Source organism: Lepidochelys kempii, chromosome 1 (genome assembly GCF_965140285.1).
Source record: "Lepidochelys kempii isolate rLepKem1 chromosome 1, rLepKem1.hap1, whole genome shotgun sequence".
Taxonomy (NCBI): domain Eukaryota; kingdom Metazoa; phylum Chordata; order Testudines; family Cheloniidae; genus Lepidochelys; species Lepidochelys kempii.
Genome location: NC_136380.1, coordinates 226,698,573 through 226,718,932, shown reverse-complemented (window position 1 = coordinate 226,718,932; position 20,360 = coordinate 226,698,573). Strand labels below are relative to the sequence as shown.

Genomic DNA, 20,360 nt, shown 5'->3' with positions numbered 1-20,360 from the left:
CTGTACCTAGCCATATTTTTTTTTTAGCACCTGGCACAGTAGGGCCTCTAGTTGCTACTGTAATAATACAAATAAATAAATACATGAACAACATGGAATTCTTTACAGGCCTTGGTGAAACTCTTCTGGTCCAGTTTGCAGGGGTCATGTGGACCTTTTTCATCGGTTATAATTCATGTGGTTTGACACTCCTCCCATTTAGCCTTATGTTTTGGTTTCAAATAAACCTGAAATCCCAAAGCAAAACTGCCAAGTTTAGTCTGAGTTTATATTAAACCATAAGAAACCCCACCATATTCCACATCAGTCAGTTAAGAAGTGCTTGAAACCACCCAGGTTCAGTGAAAAGTTCACAGAGCTAATGTACGTTTTGGCAAATATGGCTCAAGGTTTGGTCCAAAAATCCGACCATTTTTTTCTGGATTTTACATAGCTTTAACCAAAGACTGCCGCGACATCTGTTCATCCTTAAGCAGAATAATTAGGATATTAAGACATTTTTCTCATTTGTATAGAAATTTTCCAATGAAAATGGCTACATAATTCACGATTAAAAGATTTGTACAGCTCCCTTATTCATACAAAAACTTCATTGGCATTCAGTCATACTCATCTGCAAGTTCTCAAACAGTGAATATGAAAAGGGATGTCAAACCCATCCATGGAAATAAAGAAGAGGATTCTTGCCAGTCACCAAAAAGGTGGCACTGACAAGATTCCGGAAGGTGCTTACTCTTTTCCTCCCACCTGTGGTTGGCAGTAAAGTCTGGGAAGAAATATCTGTCTCCGCCAAATGTTTAGTGACTGCCCAGAATTTGAGTTACAGACTTGAATTCATGGCTTTGGGTTCTGTCTGCACCTCCCTTTTGCCAGAGTCTGCAAACAGTGTTAAGTGAGCTTCAGGGTGAGAGGTATAGCACTAAAAACACCAATGAAGAGATTTTAACATCTCTTTCAAAACAAAGCACGGATACTCTGTTTAAAGGCAGACAATAAAATATCAATTTTTCTGCATGCACCACCGTGACGCTATTGACGTGAACTCTGACTTTATAGATCATTGTAGCAACCAGGGTCCTATGGTTGCACCAGGTCTTGTACAGAGGAGGTCAAGTGGGGTGTCTATAGAAAGGTTGTAGTTTGCTGGTTACGATTATGCTGTCTGTATGTGTGTATCATTTTTTTGTTTTAAGTTATGAATATTGGCTATGTACTTGTATCTCAATGTGTTTGATTCTAAGTAGCCTCAGTGAAGCATTTGGTCAGCTTCTTGAGGAGAGGACTATTCTCAGTAAGTGCCCAATCAAGAAACACTTAACTGACAATGGACTTTGGGAACACCAATCCACATCTGAACTTTCCTGGGAACGTTCAAATTAACATGTAAACAATGGTGTCGGCCTGCAAAAAGCTGAATCATTCATGGACGTGTGACTTGCCCAGGTGGCTACAAACTCCATCTTGTTGCTGTGATTTGGACAGGAGAACAAAAGGGTTTCCGCCCACAAGAGAGAGACTATAAAAGGCCTTGGAAACCCCTCCATTTTGTCTTCAGCTGGCTTAACAGGTGGCCTCTCCATCCATAAGAGATGCCTGAAAGAAACTGGAACAAAGGACAGTAACTACAGGGGTGTGACTGATTGCTAGACCCAGACTAGGAAGGAGTTCAGTCTGTGAAAGAAGCTTACTGGGACATCTCTAAGGGTGAGATTTACCTGTATGCGGTTTCTTAATGTATTAGACTTAGAGTTGCATGTTTTGTTTCATTTTGCTTGGTAACTTACTTTGTTCTGTCTATTATTACTTTGAACCACTTAAATCCTACTTTTTATACTTAATAAAATCACTTTTTTTTGTATTATTGAACCCAGAGTAAGTAATTAATATCTGGGGGGGCAAACAGCTGTGCATATCTCTCTATCAGTGTTATAGAGGGTGGACAATTTATGAGTTTACCCTGTATAAGCTTTATACAGAGTAAAATGGATTTATTAGGGGTTTGGATCCCATTGGATAATCTAACGCATTTCCTTGCTTTACTTACAGTTTTTGTAATCTTAGATGCTTATTTCAGGTAGGGTTTTAGGAAAGGTTTTTTTCCTGCCTGGTCCCTCTCTCTGTCCAAAGAGAGCCCAACAAAGAGAGAACAAAACAAAAAACAAAAACAACCTCCCCCCACAGATTTGAAAGGATCTTCTTCCCTTATTAGTCCTTTTGGTCGTGCCAACCAGGTTTTTTGAGCTTTTTAACCCCTTATAGGTAAAGGAGGGATTTTATGCTACCCTTAGCTGTATGTTTATGACAGAGGTAGTCTCAGCACACCAGGTGACAGTCCCAAGGGGGTCTTTGTGGCCGAACCGGTCATAACCACACCACCTTATTTGTATTACACTAGTGTCTTCTGTCCCTAACTGAGATCAGGATTGTCCCAGACATTGTACAAACAAACAGTAAGAGAGAGTTTCAGTAAGAATTTCATAAAACTGCAAGGAACAGAAATAAAATATACAGAAACTGAGTGCCCACGCTGAGCTTTCCAAAGCCATGCAAGAGATTTAACCACATATCATCCATTAATTTTAATATCTTTAATTTTAAAGCTATTTTGCCTCCAGCACCTCTTTTAAAATCTCATCCCTAAATTTTAATCCTGAGGTGAAAGTCAAAGAAGATACAGTGGCTACTCCTGGGGGAATTCTGTGCCAACAAATTAAAAATTCTGCACCAAAAAATAAAAAATTCTATGCACAATATTTTAAAATTCCACAAAATTCTGCATATTTTATTTGTCAAAATAATGCAATATAATCACTCTGGTTTCAATTATGTCAGTAATTTATTTAAACTACAATACAGTGGATAGAGAATGGGAGTGGAGAGCAAACCCTCTTGCCTAATAGTAATGTAGCTAGGTTTGACCCATTATTTCGAGTTATTAGTCAACAAATATATGCAGCCAAATGCTCAGGGTTACAACACAGGTAACTGAAGAGCAAGTGAGGGCAGGGGAATCAAACTCCCAATTTATATTGGCTACTGACCATCTCCAGAAAGGTCAGTAGCAAACAGCTCACTGAGTACATTTTGATAAGAAATATTTTCAGTCCAAAAATGTAGACCAGTTCTAATCACTAAAGCAGTATAAGCATTTATAGAGCCATACTGTCTTTTACACCACTCTGGCAATGTAAAGGATCCTTAAAACTTTTACACGTATTTTATACTCCTGAGGGAATTCACAAAGACAGTGGGAATAATTCAGTAAGCAGGCAGGCTGCTACATTCTGCTCTGCCTGAGGGGACAGAGCCTACCCCATACCTACCTCCTCAGAAACACCCCGAAGCCCTACCCCTCCACACCGAGCATGCTGCAATAGCGAGTGAGAGGGACAGAGTCTCTCTCTCACACATTCACCCCCCTCCCCGTGGTGATTTACATCTCTACTGGCTGCTCCAGGTGCCCAAACCAGCCTGCCTGTGCTGCCAGGGTAGGGCACATGACCACTCTTGAGCTTCCCTTTGCTTCTCTGCCAGAAGTAATTTTTCTGTGAGGAAGCAAAGAAATCTGCGGGGGACATGAATTCTGTACAGGCACAGTGACTCAGAATTCCCACAGGACTAAGTGGCACTATTAACACATTTTCCAGTCTCAGAAAGTTTCCTAAAGAACAATGTATTAATCAATATTCACACATACAAAAGTTTAAATTTTCAGCTACATAGAAATTGCTATACTGGATCAGATCCAAGGTCCATCTAGTCTTCAGCAGTGGCCAGAGGAAGAGCCCTGTAATAGTTTGATGTGGGATAATCTCTCCCCCACATTATGCTTCATCCTGGTCTCTAATAGAGATTGTCTTAAGCTTTGACACATGAGGTTTTATATCCCTTCTAAATTTTTGTTATCGTTTATTATGATAGCTCTAGTTATTCTTGATAGTCATATAAATACCCAATCCCTTTGTTAATCTTGTGAAGTTCTTGCTCTCAACAGCTTCTTGGGGCAATGAGCATCACAGTTCAACTACATGCTCTTTGAAAAGTATATCCTTTTATTAGTTTAGAATTTCCCAGCTCCTTAATTTCATTCATTGTCCTTGTTCTTGTGTTATGAGACAGAGAGAACAGAAGCTCTGGAGCATTTATTATTTTATGTACTTTCATCACGTCCTGTCTTAGTCATCTAGTTTCCTTTCGATTTCTCTTTATATAAAAGTTTTACCATACCTTTGATCATTTTCATCACTTTTCTCCAAATCCCCTCTAGTTCTGCAATATCCTTTTTTGAGATGGGGTGACCTGTACTGCACACAGTTGGCCTGATGAGACTGCACCATTGATGTATAGAAAGGCATTATGTTTTCCATATTATTCACCATCCCATTCCTTCTGCATCCTAGTACCATGTTTTCCTTTTTGCCTCCAGCTGCACGTTCAGCCAAGGTCTTTGTTAAGATGTCTAAAGTGATACCCAGGTTCCTTTCTCAAAGGTGTATGACTAGTTTGAATGTTTCTTTCCAATGTGCATTACTTTGCATTTATTGACATTGAATTTCATTTGCCATCATGTTGCCCATTCATCTTGCTTGTTTAGATCTCTATGAAGTTCCTCGTATTCTTGTCTGGCCCTGACTAACCTAAATAACTTTGTGTCATCTTCAAAATTTTGCCACCTCACTACTCGCCCCATTTCCAGACGATCAATAAATATATTAAACAACATGGGACCTAGTACAGAACCTTTAAGCACCCCCACTGTTAACATTTTGCCATGATAAAAACTGACCATTTAATCCTACTCTTTGCTTTTGTCTGTAAGCTAGTTTTTGCTCCATGGCAATACTTTGCCTCTCACCCCATAACTACTTAGTTTCTTTAAAAAAAAAACAAAAAACAAGGAATACTTGTTGGCTATTATCAGCAGGAGGAAAATAAACTTTTGTAGTGATATCACTAAAGTTTTTTTTTCTCCTGCTGATAATAGCCCACTTTAATTGATATGCCTCGTTAGAGTTGATATGGCAACCCCTATCTTTTCATGTTCTCTGTGTGTGTGTATGTGTGTGTGTGTAATATATATATATATATATATATATATATAATCTTCCTACTGTATTTTCCACTCCATGCATCTGATGAAGTGGGTTTTAGCCCACGAAAGCTTATGCCCAAATAAATGTGTTAGTCTCTAAGGTGCCACAAGTACTCCTCATTCTTTTTTGCTGATACAGACCAACACAGCTACCACTGAAACCTGTTAGTTTCTTTAGTAGCCTCTTGTGTAGGACCTTATCAAAGGCCTTTGCAAAGTCTACAACAACACTACAAACAATTTATTTAGATGTGTTGGTCCCAGGATAGGAGAGAGACAAGCTGGATGAAGAAGAGCTCTGTGGAGCTTGAAAGCTTGTCTCTCTCACCAACAGAAGTTGGTACAATAAAAGATATTACCTCACCCACATAAATAAATTATGTCAACCTCTTCTCCTCTATTCACCATTTTACAATACATTCAAAGAATTCTAAGCAATTTGTGAGTCACAACTTTCCTTTGCAGAAACCATGCCGGTTAAACCCTGTTTTATAATGATTTTCCAGGTGTGTTGTTGTTTTGTTTGTAATTATTATTTCAACTAATTTCCTAGCTTCAGATGTAAGGCTTACCAGTTTATAATTCCCTGGATCACATCTGGAGCCTTCTTAAGCCATTTTCAGATTTTTTTCTTCTTGCTTTTACTTTTATTGTACATCCTTGTGTGCCCCTTCCTTTCCTTTTCATTGTTCCGTCTTCATTCTATTGCTTCAGCTACGAGTTGCTCCATCTCTTCCCTTTCATGCTCCATTTATGATTTCTCTGCTCTCTCCCTCTGTCTCCATGTTTATCAGTTTCCCCTTTTCTCCCTCTATTCTCTTCATCTTCCTCTGTCTCTCATTCCTTCTTAAGTCTCTCCCTTTCCCCACTCACTACCCCCCTTCATTCCTTTATCTCTGTGCCCCACTCCCAAACTCCTCCCCTGTTTCTTTCTTGACTTCCTTAGTCAGTCTCCTAATAACACTCCTCAAATCTATTCTAATGTCTTTCCATTCATGTTACCACTCATTTATACCCACACTTTGCCACACAACACACACACACTTTGCAAGATATATACCTCCACACTCCACCAGGCATGCATATGTGCTTATATGTGCCTACTCTGCCATACATTCTCTCTCTCACACACACACACACACAATCTGCCACAAACTCTGCAAACAAGGGCCATCTACAGTATTCTCCCTCTAAGCCAGGGGACAAGGGCCCATGATTTCCAACCCCAAATCAAGGGAGATGACCTAATATTCTGTCATCTGCCCAACTGAGAAGTAGTGCACCCTCAGGTATCTTCTTCCTTCACCCCAAGTAGAGGGGAGTGACTTTTCTCCTTCCTATTGAACTACCTCCCTACCCCACCCCCATCAAAGGGGGAGGAACAATGTTTTTCTCTACCCCAATCTGTGTTGGGCTGAAACTGAGCTGGGAGGGGACATATGGACTAGAAGTAGCTGCAGTATGAGCCAACTGGCAGGAAAGGAATATTGAAGGACCTCGCCCAGGGTATGTCCACACTGCAGTCAGAGGTGTGATTACAGAACATGTAGATGTACCAAGCTAGCTCTGGTAACAATAGCAGTGAAGGTGTGGCAAAACGGACTTCCATACAGGCTGATTGCCTAAGTATGTACTCAGGTCCAAGGCGGTCTTGCACAACCCAGTGCCGCCATACATGCTGTCACAGCTTTGCTGCTATTGGTTCCCGAGCTAGCCAGATGAAAGCTAGCTCAGATATGTCTACATATGCTACAATCACACCTCTGATTGCAGGGTAGGCATGGCCCCAGAGTGAGCAGGATGGAATGGAGCTGGTTGGCCAGCTTGGCGGGAGAAAGAGACGTCCAGCTCAGTAGTGAGCATTGGGCTTAGATCAGTGGCTTTTAACCTTTCCAGACTACTGTACCCCTTTCAGGAGTCTGATTTGTCTTGCGTACCCCCACGTTTCACCTCACTTAAAAACTACTTACTTACAAAATCAAGCATAAAAATACAGAAGAATCATAGCACACTATTACTGAAAAATTGCTTACTTTCTCATATTTACTATATCATTATAAAAATCAATTGGAATATAAATATTGTACTTACATTTCAGTGTATAGTATATAGAGAGCAGTGTAAACAAGTCATTGTCTGTATGGAATTATAGCTTGTACTGACTTTACTAGTGCTTTTTACGTAGCCTGTTGTAAAACTGGGCAAATATCTAGCTGAGCTGATGTACCCCTTGGAAGATCTCTGCATATCCCCAGGGGTATGTGTACCCCTGGTTGAGAACCACTGGCTTAGATAAACTGTCTGTTTACATTAGGGTAGGGAGGCCTGGTTAGCATTTGCCAGTCATATTGTCCATTTAGATCTACCTTTGCTAAATTACATGTCATCTGCAAAAGTTCCACCTCACTACTCACCTCTTTTCCGCGATCCTTAATTACTATGTCAAAAACACTGGTCTTTGTGGCATCCCACTGTTAACTTTTTGCCATCCATTCTTACTGTCTCTCTTACACATTTCTGATCCACTGTCTAACCATGGCCACAAAGTCTCATGAGGGACTTTAAATTATGACTTCAGATAAATTTTGACAGCTAGTGGTTCTTTAGCCACTGTTTTGTTGACATACACAAAGAATTCTAGCAGACTAGAGAGGCATGTTTTTTTCCTTACAGAAGCCATCCAGACATATCTTAATCATATCACATTACCCTAAAATCATTAGTATTACCCTTGAAAAGAAGTAGGTTTTTAAAAGTGCAGTTTTCAGCTGTGCTGAACAGAAAAAACTATGGCAATTAGCAAAGAACAAAGCAAAATGACAAACCAAAAGCTGCTCAAAACTGGAGATTTAAGGTCTCATACCTTTTCCCAGTCTTCAACTACTAGGAGCAAAATTACACAGGGCTAGAAGCACTTTCACCAAAGACTAAACACTGATGGTCCAGTCCAGCAAAAGCATTTGAGCATGTGTTTATCTTTAAGAACATGAGTTATCTCATTGACATCATCAAGACTACTCACACGCTTAAAGTCAAGCACATGCTTAAAATGCTTTGGTGAATCAAGGCCTGAGAGCATAAACACATAGCTCTTTCTCAGTGCAGCACTTATTGTACTTGGCACATATACGTTTCTAGAAAATCTGTATTGAGCAACAGCACCTGACTACTTGCCATGGCAGAGGGTGGGGAGGGTTGATAAATTGGGAACCCTCAGGGCTTTATCAGTTGGGCTTCTGAATGCTGCAGCTGCCCCTATGTGCACTATTACCATTAATTTCTTAATTCAAGCCCCAAGTTGCAAAACCATCACATGTCCACACCCCAGTTTAAGTTCCAAAGCACAAGTAAATAGATTGATAGGGCTCAACAACCAGATACTCCTGGTTCAGCCAGAACAAAGGAATTAAGTAAACACATGTTGGCATTGGCATAGTCTGACTCCTACTGCCTCTGGCTTGGCAAAGGGTAAGCAAAATATGACTATGTGAGCAGGAAAAAGAAAAGGCTGAGAAGTTTTATGTGAACTCTTTGCCCAATTGTGTTCTTTTCTTGTTCTTCTTATTCAGTGCTGTCTTTGTTTCAGGTTGTAATAATCTGTGTTCATATAGTCAGCACTCAGTCTCCCAATCTGGTCCTATTTATGCTAAATTTTTGGAATGTCCATCCCTATCAGGATGTTCTCTCTAATATACTCAATAAAGCTTGCTTAGTGTTTCAAGTATTCTTACCTATTTAAACCTCACCAGGTTTCTTGCTAGCCCTAGTGGGATGCACCGAATCTAATAAATAAAATAGAATTGATACTGAAGAAATTCTACAGGTGTGGAGTCACTGGCAGCTTCACTATCAACAGTGTATCATGATTTCACCATTGAACAACAGATGTCAGTGAGGTAGCAGAAAAGCTTCCCCTTAAACATTAAAACCTCCAAACCACTAGCATTTGAAGAGGTTCAGCCATTTCTCTCTCCTCAGTAGGCAGCAGCAAGGAAGTGCCTGTGTAATTAGGTGGCTTGATGTCATTCTGATGCAATTAATGTTAAGGATAAAACTCAAATTACCCCCATTACTTGGAGGTTTGCTAGTTTGAGGATTGTCAACCTCTTTCCCCTTCTGGAGCCCTTCTTTTTGTGCAACAGTGAGAGAACTGAAAGATTATGCCAGTATCCAACAAAATTACAGCCGTGTTTTCCCCATTTTGCATGACCAGAAAATTGCTACAGGTGTAAAGAGGAGTAAAAGAGAAAAACTTCTTTCTCCAGATGAACTTAGAAATATCTTACTACAAGTGTAGAAAGAAACAATGACCAGTGAGGTTGCATGAATGCGAAACTACTTGGAAAGGATGAGTCAACCAGTTCAGACATAACAATACCTCTTCATCTCTGCCCTTCCCTGAGCCAAACTCAAATGCAGCCAAACCTTTTCTGAGCTTCAGAAAAGTTCAGAGAATAGTTTCTCCCATTTTTCTCTTCTGCATTTCTGTGTTTTTGTGTGACATGGAAGTGCCAAGACACACACTGAGCCAGATCTTCTGCTGATATAAATCAGCTCCACTAAAGTCAGTGCAGTTATGCTGGTTTACAGCAGTTTGGGAAATAGCCCATTGTGCCCATGAGATTTTCAGCCCTGCATCCAACTCAAAGGCTTTGCATAATTGTTGGGTGAATATTCAAATCAATGCTTGTTTGAACCAAACATCAGCTTTTTGAGATTCACTCCTCACTAGTGTTAAAGAAAACGCCTTACTCCCGCAAGACAACCCAAGCACCATATGAGTAGGATGACCAGATAGCAAATGTGTAAAATCAGGACAGGAGGTGGGGCGTAATAGCCTCCTATATAAGAAAAAGCCCAGAATATCAGGACTGTCCATCTGGTCACCCTACATACGAGCCCTTCACTCCTCACATGGGCAGTGCATAAAGTTATGTCATTCTTTCACAGTGTTACAAAAATCACTGATTGAACACCACAGGCCAAATTTGACTTTTGGTTCCCCCATGTGACTGACCACCCTTATTAAAATCAAGCACAGATATCACCGAGAGAAGAATTTGACCCAAGGAAGATATTTACAGCTACACAAAGGAAGGTGATTGTAGTATTTTCTGGGACGTGTGGGACTATATGCTTTCTTTCTAGCAAATATTGATTCAATGCAACATTGTGATAACCAGACACAACAAACCAGTACTCTTGCATTTAAATAACAAACTGTGCAATTGATGGTGCTAGGGCAGCTTTTGAGAGACAGATAAAGGGAAGGATATCTGACCAGAATCCTGAGCTGAGCTGAAGATGACCGTGACAATGTCAATGTTGGAGATATAGAGAATTATTTTGTAAGATCTCTCCTCATGAAATAATATCACACATAGAATTGGTGGAAAGTGATAACACATGATACTGACTATCCTGTAATAGTTTGTTAGGCCGTGGTCCTATATGCCAAGTAATTTTTTTTAAAATATTTTTCACTTCAGATAATTTGTAGAGTCATCTTCACATGATAATAATCTGAGCAGAATATTTATGCATCACTGCTCTGTACTGGATGGAGCTGATTTTAGTTCCATTCCCACCATTACTGTGGAATTCTGACAGGTCATAGTATGCAGCACAGTAACAATCCTGAAGTCCTAAATGCCTACAAAGTTGTTATGAAATTATGGGATGAAATTGACTCAGGTCACTGCTGCCCATACAGAATATTCTAGTCATTATCACATGTGGAGTGGTATGAATAATGAAAGACTCAACCTAGAAATCTCTACGCGTTTTTCAGCTACTACAAAATAGGGTTAGATAAGATCAGAAAAAGTGCCACTGTTGTTCTGGAGGGTGCATTGGTTTATTTTGTGTGGTGTGTAAATGCCTTATAGCATTACATCTCTAAAGCACTGCAAGGGGAGAGCCAAAAGGCGAGCACTCCCAATTTATTATTATTATTAACACTATTTTAAAGAATCCCTTACCTACTCGAAGCTCTTGTCCAAAGACTGTTTTCTCTCCCAGCGCTGAGCAGTTCCACCTGCCATAGCGGAACTGATATTGGCATTCATTGATTCCCATCTGTGCCCCTTCTCCGATCACTATGATGGCATCAGGGCGGCTCTGGCAGATCGCTCGTTGCCGCGGGGCCAAGCCTGGGATTTTGTTGCAGATTATGTTTGCTCCTAAAGCCACCACAGATGACAAAGCTCTGAAGAAAAGCAGAAAGAGGCATTAGAATTTAATTGAGACCATTAACTCCATTTGCTCCACATTGTAGTGTGGCTCACAAGGCAATGGACAAACAGCAAAATGTTTGGAAGTTTGGTTCCTATAATTATGCAGACTTATCTCAACCGCTTTGGTCTGGCAAATGGGGTTGGAAATCTTGCAAAATTTCCAGGAATTCCTGGTTTCATTTGGGCCAGAAAGCCCACATGAACAGCTTCGTTCATGGAATACTGGCAATTCTGCATCTGGTCCCAGATAAAACCAGGAAGTAAGGAGAAGTGAAAAGTAATGCTGAAAAACATAAGTCAACATGTCATTGAACTTTGTAGAGTCTCAAAGGTTCAGGTTCACCTTGAGTGTTGTGCTTAGGTTCAGCTTCAGTATTTAATTTACCAGAGCTGTTCACCCACCTCTAATTTTAAACCATGGAATAAAATTTGGAGAATGACTTTATTCTACCAACATTGTTGCCCATTACTATTAACTTAAAGTACTGAGTGAATAATGGAAATTTATGAATATTAATCAAGATATGACACAAAATCATATTTTCAGACCTGGCAAACGTCTTGGACCAACATGCTCACGAACATGCAACATCTGTAACTGAAACTTGTGTCTTTCTTATTCTTCAATATATTTTCAGAGCGATAGCTCATGAGTTACAACTCATTCTGAAGACTGCCTTTACCTTGCATCTGCCCAATGTAAGCCAACTAACTGTTTAAGTTTGACAAGATTTCCAGTTTAGGCCATACCTTTATCATTTTCCAGTTCATTTTTCAACACCTTTATCTGATGCATGTACAGCATTTTTTTTAAAAATAAAACATGGAATAAAATTTTCAATATGGACTATGATTTAGGAGCCTCTCATTTCCAAACAACTTATTAAGATTTAGGCTCCTAAGTCGCTCTTGCAAATGGGACTTACGCTCCCAAGTGGCTTAGGTTCTTATACCCATGGGCTAGAATTGATGGCCAGGAATGTCCAGACTAGTTGCCATGAAAACATTCTAGATTATGCTTCTTAAATTCAGAGCCACACTAAGGAGAGGGTAAGTGGTGCCTTGAGGCGTTATGCCTGTTCCATGCCCCACCGCACCTAGACAAACTTCCTCTAACCTAGTAAAAGCTGCTGGCAGAGCTAGCCAAGCCCACTGCCCTATCCCAATGCAAACTGGAGTGCTGGGAGACAATTCGTGGCTGCTTCCTCTCTGGAAGTTTCTTTATACTGCAGGGAAGGAGCTCTCTGTGCCAATTACTAAGCTAGCTCACCCAATAGCTTACTGTGCACTGAAAAAATGTTGGTGGTCTCAGTTCACTTCCTAGAAGACAACAAACACCATTGCTGACCATCTCCGCAAAGTACGTGTTCCACCCCCAGACAGGGCTGAGGCACTTGGATGTGGCCCATGAATCACAAGATCTGAAGCTGCCTCCTATGTGGGTCCATAAAAGGGTGAACTTGTTCCCCCACCACCTTGCACGCTCATTCAGGGCAGCAACAGTGTAGCCCTTACTTAGAGCTGGTCAAAAAATTTCTGACAGAAGAGTTTTCCACAGGAAAATACCAATTTGACAAAAATCAAAATATTTACCAGTAACGTTATTGAGTTAGTCAAAATTGTCAATGACAAATTATTGAAACATTTTGTTTCTATAAGGTTGAAGCATTTTGTTTCAACTTTATCATTTTTGCTTTTATAATATAATAGATAATATAGTCAAAAAGATAAAATTGAAATGAAGCACTCACCAAAACAACTTATCTGAATTTCCCACAGAACAGAGATTTAGAGTTTCAGTCAGTTCTACCCTTAATCTTCAATTTGGCAGAGCTTTCTAAATTGACATTCCATATAAATTTATCCACAGCTTTTATATCTGGTTGAATCATTTGAATTTTAGGATATTAGAGAAGAGTTAATGTAAGCATAGTGTACCGTATTTCCTTTTTAAAAGAGATGTGTCAGAAGTACACAATTTGGATCCAAATCTGACCCCTCCCAAAGTTTGGGACATGAAGGTTCAGACTGGGAGTTTTAATTCACTGGTGCTGGGGCCCAGACACAAAGTTTAGAATGGGGCCAAAAGTTCCCAAAATTCTGGCATATTCTGAACCAGGTTTTGGTTCTGCCCTATCTCTATTTAACTAACAATATAAAATCTTTAAATGTGTGAGTCCTTAAATCAGGACTTGGATGTCTTTCTAAAAGATATACTGTAGTTCTACCATGTTATGGGCTTGATGCAGAAATTACTGGGTGAGGTTCTCCAACCTGTGTTATGCAAGAGGTCTGACTAGATGATCGTTTGGTCTCTTCTGGCCTTAAAAATCTATGAATCTGTGAAAATTAGAGAAGAATTTGGGTCATAGTGAAGAAACCTGAATATTTGGTTTAGGATTCAGGCAATTCTCAATACTACATAACAACTAATCCATTTTCTTTCATTGTTTATAGGGCTTTTCTCCCTCTGATTATCATGACATGCGATACTGGTAAGTACAGTGTGTATAGTATGATCATGTTGCAGTACAAAAAGGCTTAAAAGGAGAAAAATGTATTCCATTAATAACTGGTGAATTATGGGCTAGAAACATTTGCACTTTGTTTGTTATGATCACTTTAAAATGCTGGGATCCCTTTCTGAATTGTATTAATTGCCAGGTCTTGTCCTTTTATGCCCGTCAAGTGGCAATAATGAAAAGGCATTTTATATGCATTGTGTACCGTCAATCACATGAAATTCCAAAGTGTACACATTTTAACATGAAGGACATTAGTGGGAGGCCACTTCCAGTGACTAACAAAATGCTGTTGTATGAATTTCCAACTAACTAAATCAATAATGCAACTACATGATGGATCACTACTAAAACCACAGTTGACTGCAGGGGGATTCAGACAAGGGATTTGCTTTAACGTAAGACAATGGGGGGAGAACAGCTTTCAAATGTGGTTCTACTCTGAAAATGGCTTATTATAAATAGCATTGACAAGGCTCCATGTTTATTCATCCTAATGACTCCAGAACAAATTTGCTCAGTTTACAAGTATTTAACTGCCAGCTCTGCAAACTCAGTCTGGGCCCTTGTCTACACGAACTAGGAGGGTCTGAATCGTAGAGCGTTCTAACATGTTTTGGGCTAACTGCCTTATGTAGACCTGCTGGCGCACTCTAAAAGGTACCTAATGCACATTAATGCAGTCCTGTATGAAACGGGACGACATCAGTGTGAACTAGGTACCTTTTATAGTGTGCCAACAGGGTCTACACAGGGCAGTTAGAGCGCTCTACAATTCACACCCCTCTAATTCACACTGCAATGCCATCTTGACAAGTCCTGGGATCTTAAAGTCAAGCCGAGCTTGTGCATCATCACCTGAAATACAGATTCCACAGGCCACATTCTGCTTTCAGTTACATCTTTGCAACTCCATTACCTTTAAATTATATGGGTGCAACCTGATTGCATTTAGGCAAGTTACACGGTTGTAAATGAAGGCATAACATGAAGACATTGGGGTTACACAGGTGGTTCCACAATAGGAATTTAGTCAACAGTTCTGCTGATGGTGGGTGAGTCTAAAAAGAATCTAGATCAGCTGTGTTGTTTCTGCAGGGCTGGAAGTAAAAATTTGTTTTTTCACTGGAATCAGAGGATGTGACATTAAATAAACACAGGGAGCAGAATAGCTGAAGAAGGTGGTGATGGTCTCACATAGTCATTTTTTCAGGGCAGAACTAGACTTTAAACTGTATCCAGGGCTCCCTGCATGAGAAGATGGGGCTGGTTGGGCACTTTCAGCACATCTCTAAGGTGCATCTGTGAGGTGCACTGGGCCCCTTCTCCAGTCAGTGCCTTCTAGACTGGCTCTGGCTGACTTTGAGCCCTACAGTAGAGATTGTGGGCCTGCTGTAGAATTTTCCCTGTGGTGGGCTCTGGTTCCTCGGTTATACCAGTAGAAGCAGTCCTACACACAAACACACACTATATAGTATGTGTGTCAATGAGAGCTGCAGCACTTCTGAATATCAAGTCCAAAGGGTGTGTCAATTTGCGGCCTCAAAAATGACGGCACCCAAGATTATAATTTGGATCAAAGTCAGCTATGTATTTACACAAATGGTGAAATTCTGGCTGCATTGAAGTCAATGGAAATGTTGCCACTGACTTTACAGGGCCAAGTTTTCACTCAGAGAATACTATGTGTCTCGTTAGCCAAACATTTCAGATTTTCCTATAATCTTGGTGCCTCCATTTTTGAGTGGTCGACTTGAGACACCTTTTGAGACGAGCTGAGCCCTTAGCAGCTCTCGTTGACCTCATCTCAATTTGGGCATGCAAAACCTGAGGCACCCAAAATCAAAGGACAGTTTTGGCCATAGCGTGTATGCATGCATTAAAGATATGCATTGGTTTCACCTCACTACTATCTGGTAGTTTGAGCGTGGAACTGACATGCAGAACTGTATTCCTTGGTCAGCTACTGACTCCATGGCAAACCTTAGGCAAATGACTTTCTTCGGTATGGCTTAGCTTTCCCATCTGTACAATAGTAGAATCCTATCTGCCTCACAAAGGTGTTGTGAGGCTTAATTAACTAATGTTCGTAAAATGGCTTGAGATACTGTTGATGAAAGGCACTATATAAATGCAAACAATAATTACTGGGGGATGTGGGGGTGTTGTTGGTAGTACTTCCCAAGGGACTTGCCCTCTCTTTTCAGCCTAAATTTACCAGCATATCCCTCAGACCTGTTGTTAGCTGTTAAATTGTTACTCTAATTTATTGCCAAAAGAAATGCTGGCTCATGAAACTGAGATTTTGGAAAACTGTATTTATATTAAAGAAATGCACCCAAAAGTCTTTCATGCTTCCTCGTCTGCTGTTTCTTGTGGCATCCCTCAGTTTGTGAGTTTGTCACACATTCTAAAGGGCTGTGTTGCACATTTGGGCTTTGATAGGTTAAATGCTACATCTGTAACTGGATTGAGAGTGATTTGCTTTATAACAACTGTCAAAAAACCACAATCCACATGCCACATTTAGCCATTGTCTGCCATCTAATCTTTCCTCCAGGAGCAGTAGTCTTACCACAAGGAAATCCTGAGTGCAGTGCTTTGTTCAGATTTCTGGTGTAACCATACAGTACAGTGACAATGTGTGCACAATTCTGAATTCTACATTTGTTCGTCAATGTGAAATACCCATTTAAGCAATATCAATGGAACCACGTGGCATCTCTTAGAGATTAATCGTAATTAATTCACAGGGAATTGGTTGCAGTGATTTTTTATTGTTGTAAGTAAAGAGAGGTCAAAACCAAAACTCTGACTCTGAATCTGGGTTTGGATACAAGTTTAAAGTTCAAACCTACAACAGGCAAAATCTAAACAGGGCATGGGAATACCCTGATGTTTGAAACCTCAAGTTCAGGGTTCAGATTTTTAAAAAATCAATCTGCAGTCATAACTGTTCCCCCTTCGCTAGATATAAGCAAAATATTCTTAACAAAAGGAGGGGTTATTTGTTTTAAATTGCCTGTTTTTCAAGCATATAAAGCAATGTTTCTAATAATTCCAGTTTTTGTGCCAAATGAGTTTTGTTACCTACCTACCTCTCCCCCACACTGCTTTCATAGTAATTTCTCACAAACTTTTATGCAAAACTGCAAAATCATAGCATCTTGAGTCAGTGAATTTTACAAGCCAGTCATAAAAATATTATGGCCCCTTGAAATTTCACAGAAATTTGAGGCTGAAAAAGTATGTGAAATGGAAAGCTGTAAAATTTCATGCAAAATTGTGCAAATGTTTCTGAACAAATTTCAACCTCTACCATAAGCATTTGCTACCTACCATAAGACAGATTTACTGCTGTTTTGTACGTTGCTTTCTCAGTCCCCTAACCAGCAAACACATGTATGTGTTTGTCTTGTGCATGTGAGCAGTCTGATTGGGGTCAATGGGACAGCTCACGTACATAAAGTTAATCACATGAATAAGTGTTTTCAGGATCAGGGCCTTTGTCAGAACTATTCTGGTAAATATAGAAATCATATCCATCCAGCCTTACAGCAAAGAGAATGAAAACAAAATAACTACCACCTTGTCAGAGAGAATGTCTTTTACTGTTATTAGTAGAACCTGAATTGTTACCATATGATAAAATACAGGTAAAAATATGTAAACCTTAAAGGTGTTCCCAAGCCTTGAAATACAGACCCGCGAATTGGCTCTGACAAATATCTAACCAAAGTAAAAATCAAACAGATATAGTAAACGGTCCAGGCATTTGATACAGATATACTACATCTAGCTCATGTTTACCCAATACACTTCTATTTAAAAAAATCTTACTTTTTACCACTTTTTTCCCCCAGAAAATATATGCTACTGGAACAAATGGCATTTGACCCCAAGTCCCAAACAAAGGGTGATATCAGGGTGCACTAACTTCTTTTGTGATGCTCCTGGGGCAACTGAATTCAACTCCAAGTGAATCTAAAGCACCAGGCTAATTTGGATTCCTTGCTGCCTAGCAGTACAACGCACAAGACTTTCACTAGACCAGCCTGACTGTATAGTCTTTGATTAGATGCCTTTTTGTGATATCACCTCAAACTGTGCTGCTTAATATTAACCTTAAGTTGCTGTTGGGTAGGAATACATTTTCAGCATGGAATGAAGAGATTTAGACACACAAATCCCATTTAGAAGAGGAGTTGCATGGCTAAAATCCCTGTGCACTGTACTGAAAACTTACCCCAGAGTGTCTGATAAAAAGCTCTATAATGGAATCTTTGTTAAAAAGAACCACTGACATATTTTGTGGTGACATTGTGACACATCTGAAACAGTACACCCCTACTGAATGGTTTATTTAATTAAGAATTCCTAAGTAAATATTTTGAGCATGCATAAGTTGCAGAAATTGGCAGAAGCTTTCCCAGCTCTGAATTCCATCTGCATATATTTATGCTTTCAATTTTGTTTTCCACAGCAGGCTTCAAGAAATCATTGTTCTGTGCATGTGATATTGAAATGGAAATCAAATAAGCCTGCTCAGTTCTGCCCTGCGGTGCGCTGATCCCTGCTGGAGCTTCAGTTTGATTCTCGAAACCAGTGCCATCGCAATGTTATCGCCTGCACTACACAAGAGGGAGAGATTTTTAAGTGAGTGCAAGTGATATGGCCAGACAAAAAAACATCTCATTTAAGTAACATCATTCACCTGCCACTGCAAAATGGAACTAGTAGGGTAGGTAGACTTGAGGGATGAGTCAGGCCGGGGGCAGAGATGAACGACATGCCTGTGCAAGGGGGAAGTGGGAGTAAAAACCCTCTGGATGTTCCTGCTTTGGTTACATGCAACAGATTGGTTGAGAAGGGCAGAGCACTGGATTCACTCCCCTTACACACCAGCCAGCCAAGCCGAGCTGGCAAGGGCTGTTGCAATTAGACAGGCAGTAAATTATTGCTCCCTAGGAGGAAATAGAGGAGAAATTGTATCTCAAGAGGTGTGCCTCTGAGTCACAATGCCTCTGGCGGTTCAGCCGATGCACCCCCGCTTGCTGAGGGCTTCACCTCAAGTCACAATCTATGCCCTAGCAATTAGCAATAGTTCAAATAAGAGGTGGAATCAGGTCCCTTGCTTCACAGACTTCTGGATGATTGCACTTTACAGAATATAAAGTCCATGTTTGAATGCGCTATCATTAGGATCCTAGCAAATGCATTGCAAAAAACTCCGTATTTTGAATATCAAGAGAAACATTCCAAAGAGTAAGTTTTATTAGACCACAGAGAGATGTCATAGTCCTATCACTGTAGGGCAGATTCTACCACCATTGCTCATGTTAAGTAGTGTATTTTACTCCATAAATAGTCCCATAGGGCGAAGTTGTGACTTGGACTATCTGTTCATACAAGGGAGCGAGGGGAACTAATAACTGCCCTTGCAACCTTGTGCAAGCTACCCAGAACTCAGATGTGGGTGCATAAGAGTAAGGGGGTATCCCACACCCAATTACCTCCCCACCCCAAGCAGGTAGGCAGGGAGTAGAAAGAGCCTGGGCTCCACCTTCTTAACCACATATGATCCGGCAGAAGGGGTTTTGTAATTTGTTCCTGGTATAAACTGGCAGTAAATTGATAACTCCCAGAGCAAGGCGGAAGTGGGGAGGAGCTCTGATTCAGAGGCATCTGAGTCACTGTCGCCTGGGGCAGTGCTTGGCTCTGTGCCGAAAGTCATAACCTAGGCCATTGCAATCAGTGGTATTCTTCACCCAGAGTAAGAAAGAGTGTCAGAATCTAGCCCTGAGTTATTTATAACACGGGGCTGGATGAAGCACTGGATAGTACACTCTGTGACTAATCCTGCCCTGAGAAGAGAATGGACTAGTTTATCTCGCAGACATTATCCGTCTCTAATTTATTTAAACCCAATCTCTGCTAGGCGGGTGTCGGGTTGTCCTTCAGTTCTCTGTTAAATGAAAGAGTGGAGTATGTTCTGGTAATTTTTCAAAGCCTAGCGACTGGGTCAGTTTGGACTAAATGACTGCTGGAGGTTGCTGTTTCTGTGCTGATACCAGTAATGCTGTTAGTCTTTACTTAATGGCATATTCCTAATGCAGTAGAGGCTCTCTTGTTCTAAACAGTGGCACTGTTTGTTGTGCCCCCCAGCCTCTGCTCTAAGATCGCATTCCAGGCAAGATTGCTGCTTGCTTTATATGCTGATGCACAGGAGAGAGGGGGTGTAAGGTCCTCCCCTTGTTTCCCTGAGCAGCTTACATCGTACTGGGAGAAAAGCAGCCTCCACTGGTCCCCCTCCCATGTAAGCGAGCAGGGAGTGGGTAAACAGGGGGAGGGAGTGGATGGAGTCTTGATTCCACTCTGCAAAATACATCAGCCACTACTGCACAAGTATAGCCCAAACCAGTTTAGATTGATCTGCAGGCATAGACCTCTAGCAGATTATTTCCTTGAGTAAGGAGGAATCAAGAACTGAATTTTGACTCCCAGAGTCAC

At 40.5% G+C, this 20,360-nt stretch overlaps 1 protein-coding gene across 2 annotated transcripts in view; it reads right to left on the bottom strand.

The window, feature by feature from the left end:
* The window catches only part of WNT7B (Wnt family member 7B), a 131,984-nt gene that overhangs the window by 52,548 nt on the left and 59,076 nt on the right, over positions 1-20,360 (bottom strand). For both annotated transcript variants that reach the window (XM_073315976.1, XM_073315966.1), the window contains exon 2: positions 11,074-11,300. In XM_073315976.1, the coding sequence (XP_073172077.1) occupies positions 11,074-11,300 (227 nt within the window). The remainder of the gene's footprint in view (positions 1-11,073; positions 11,301-20,360) is intronic.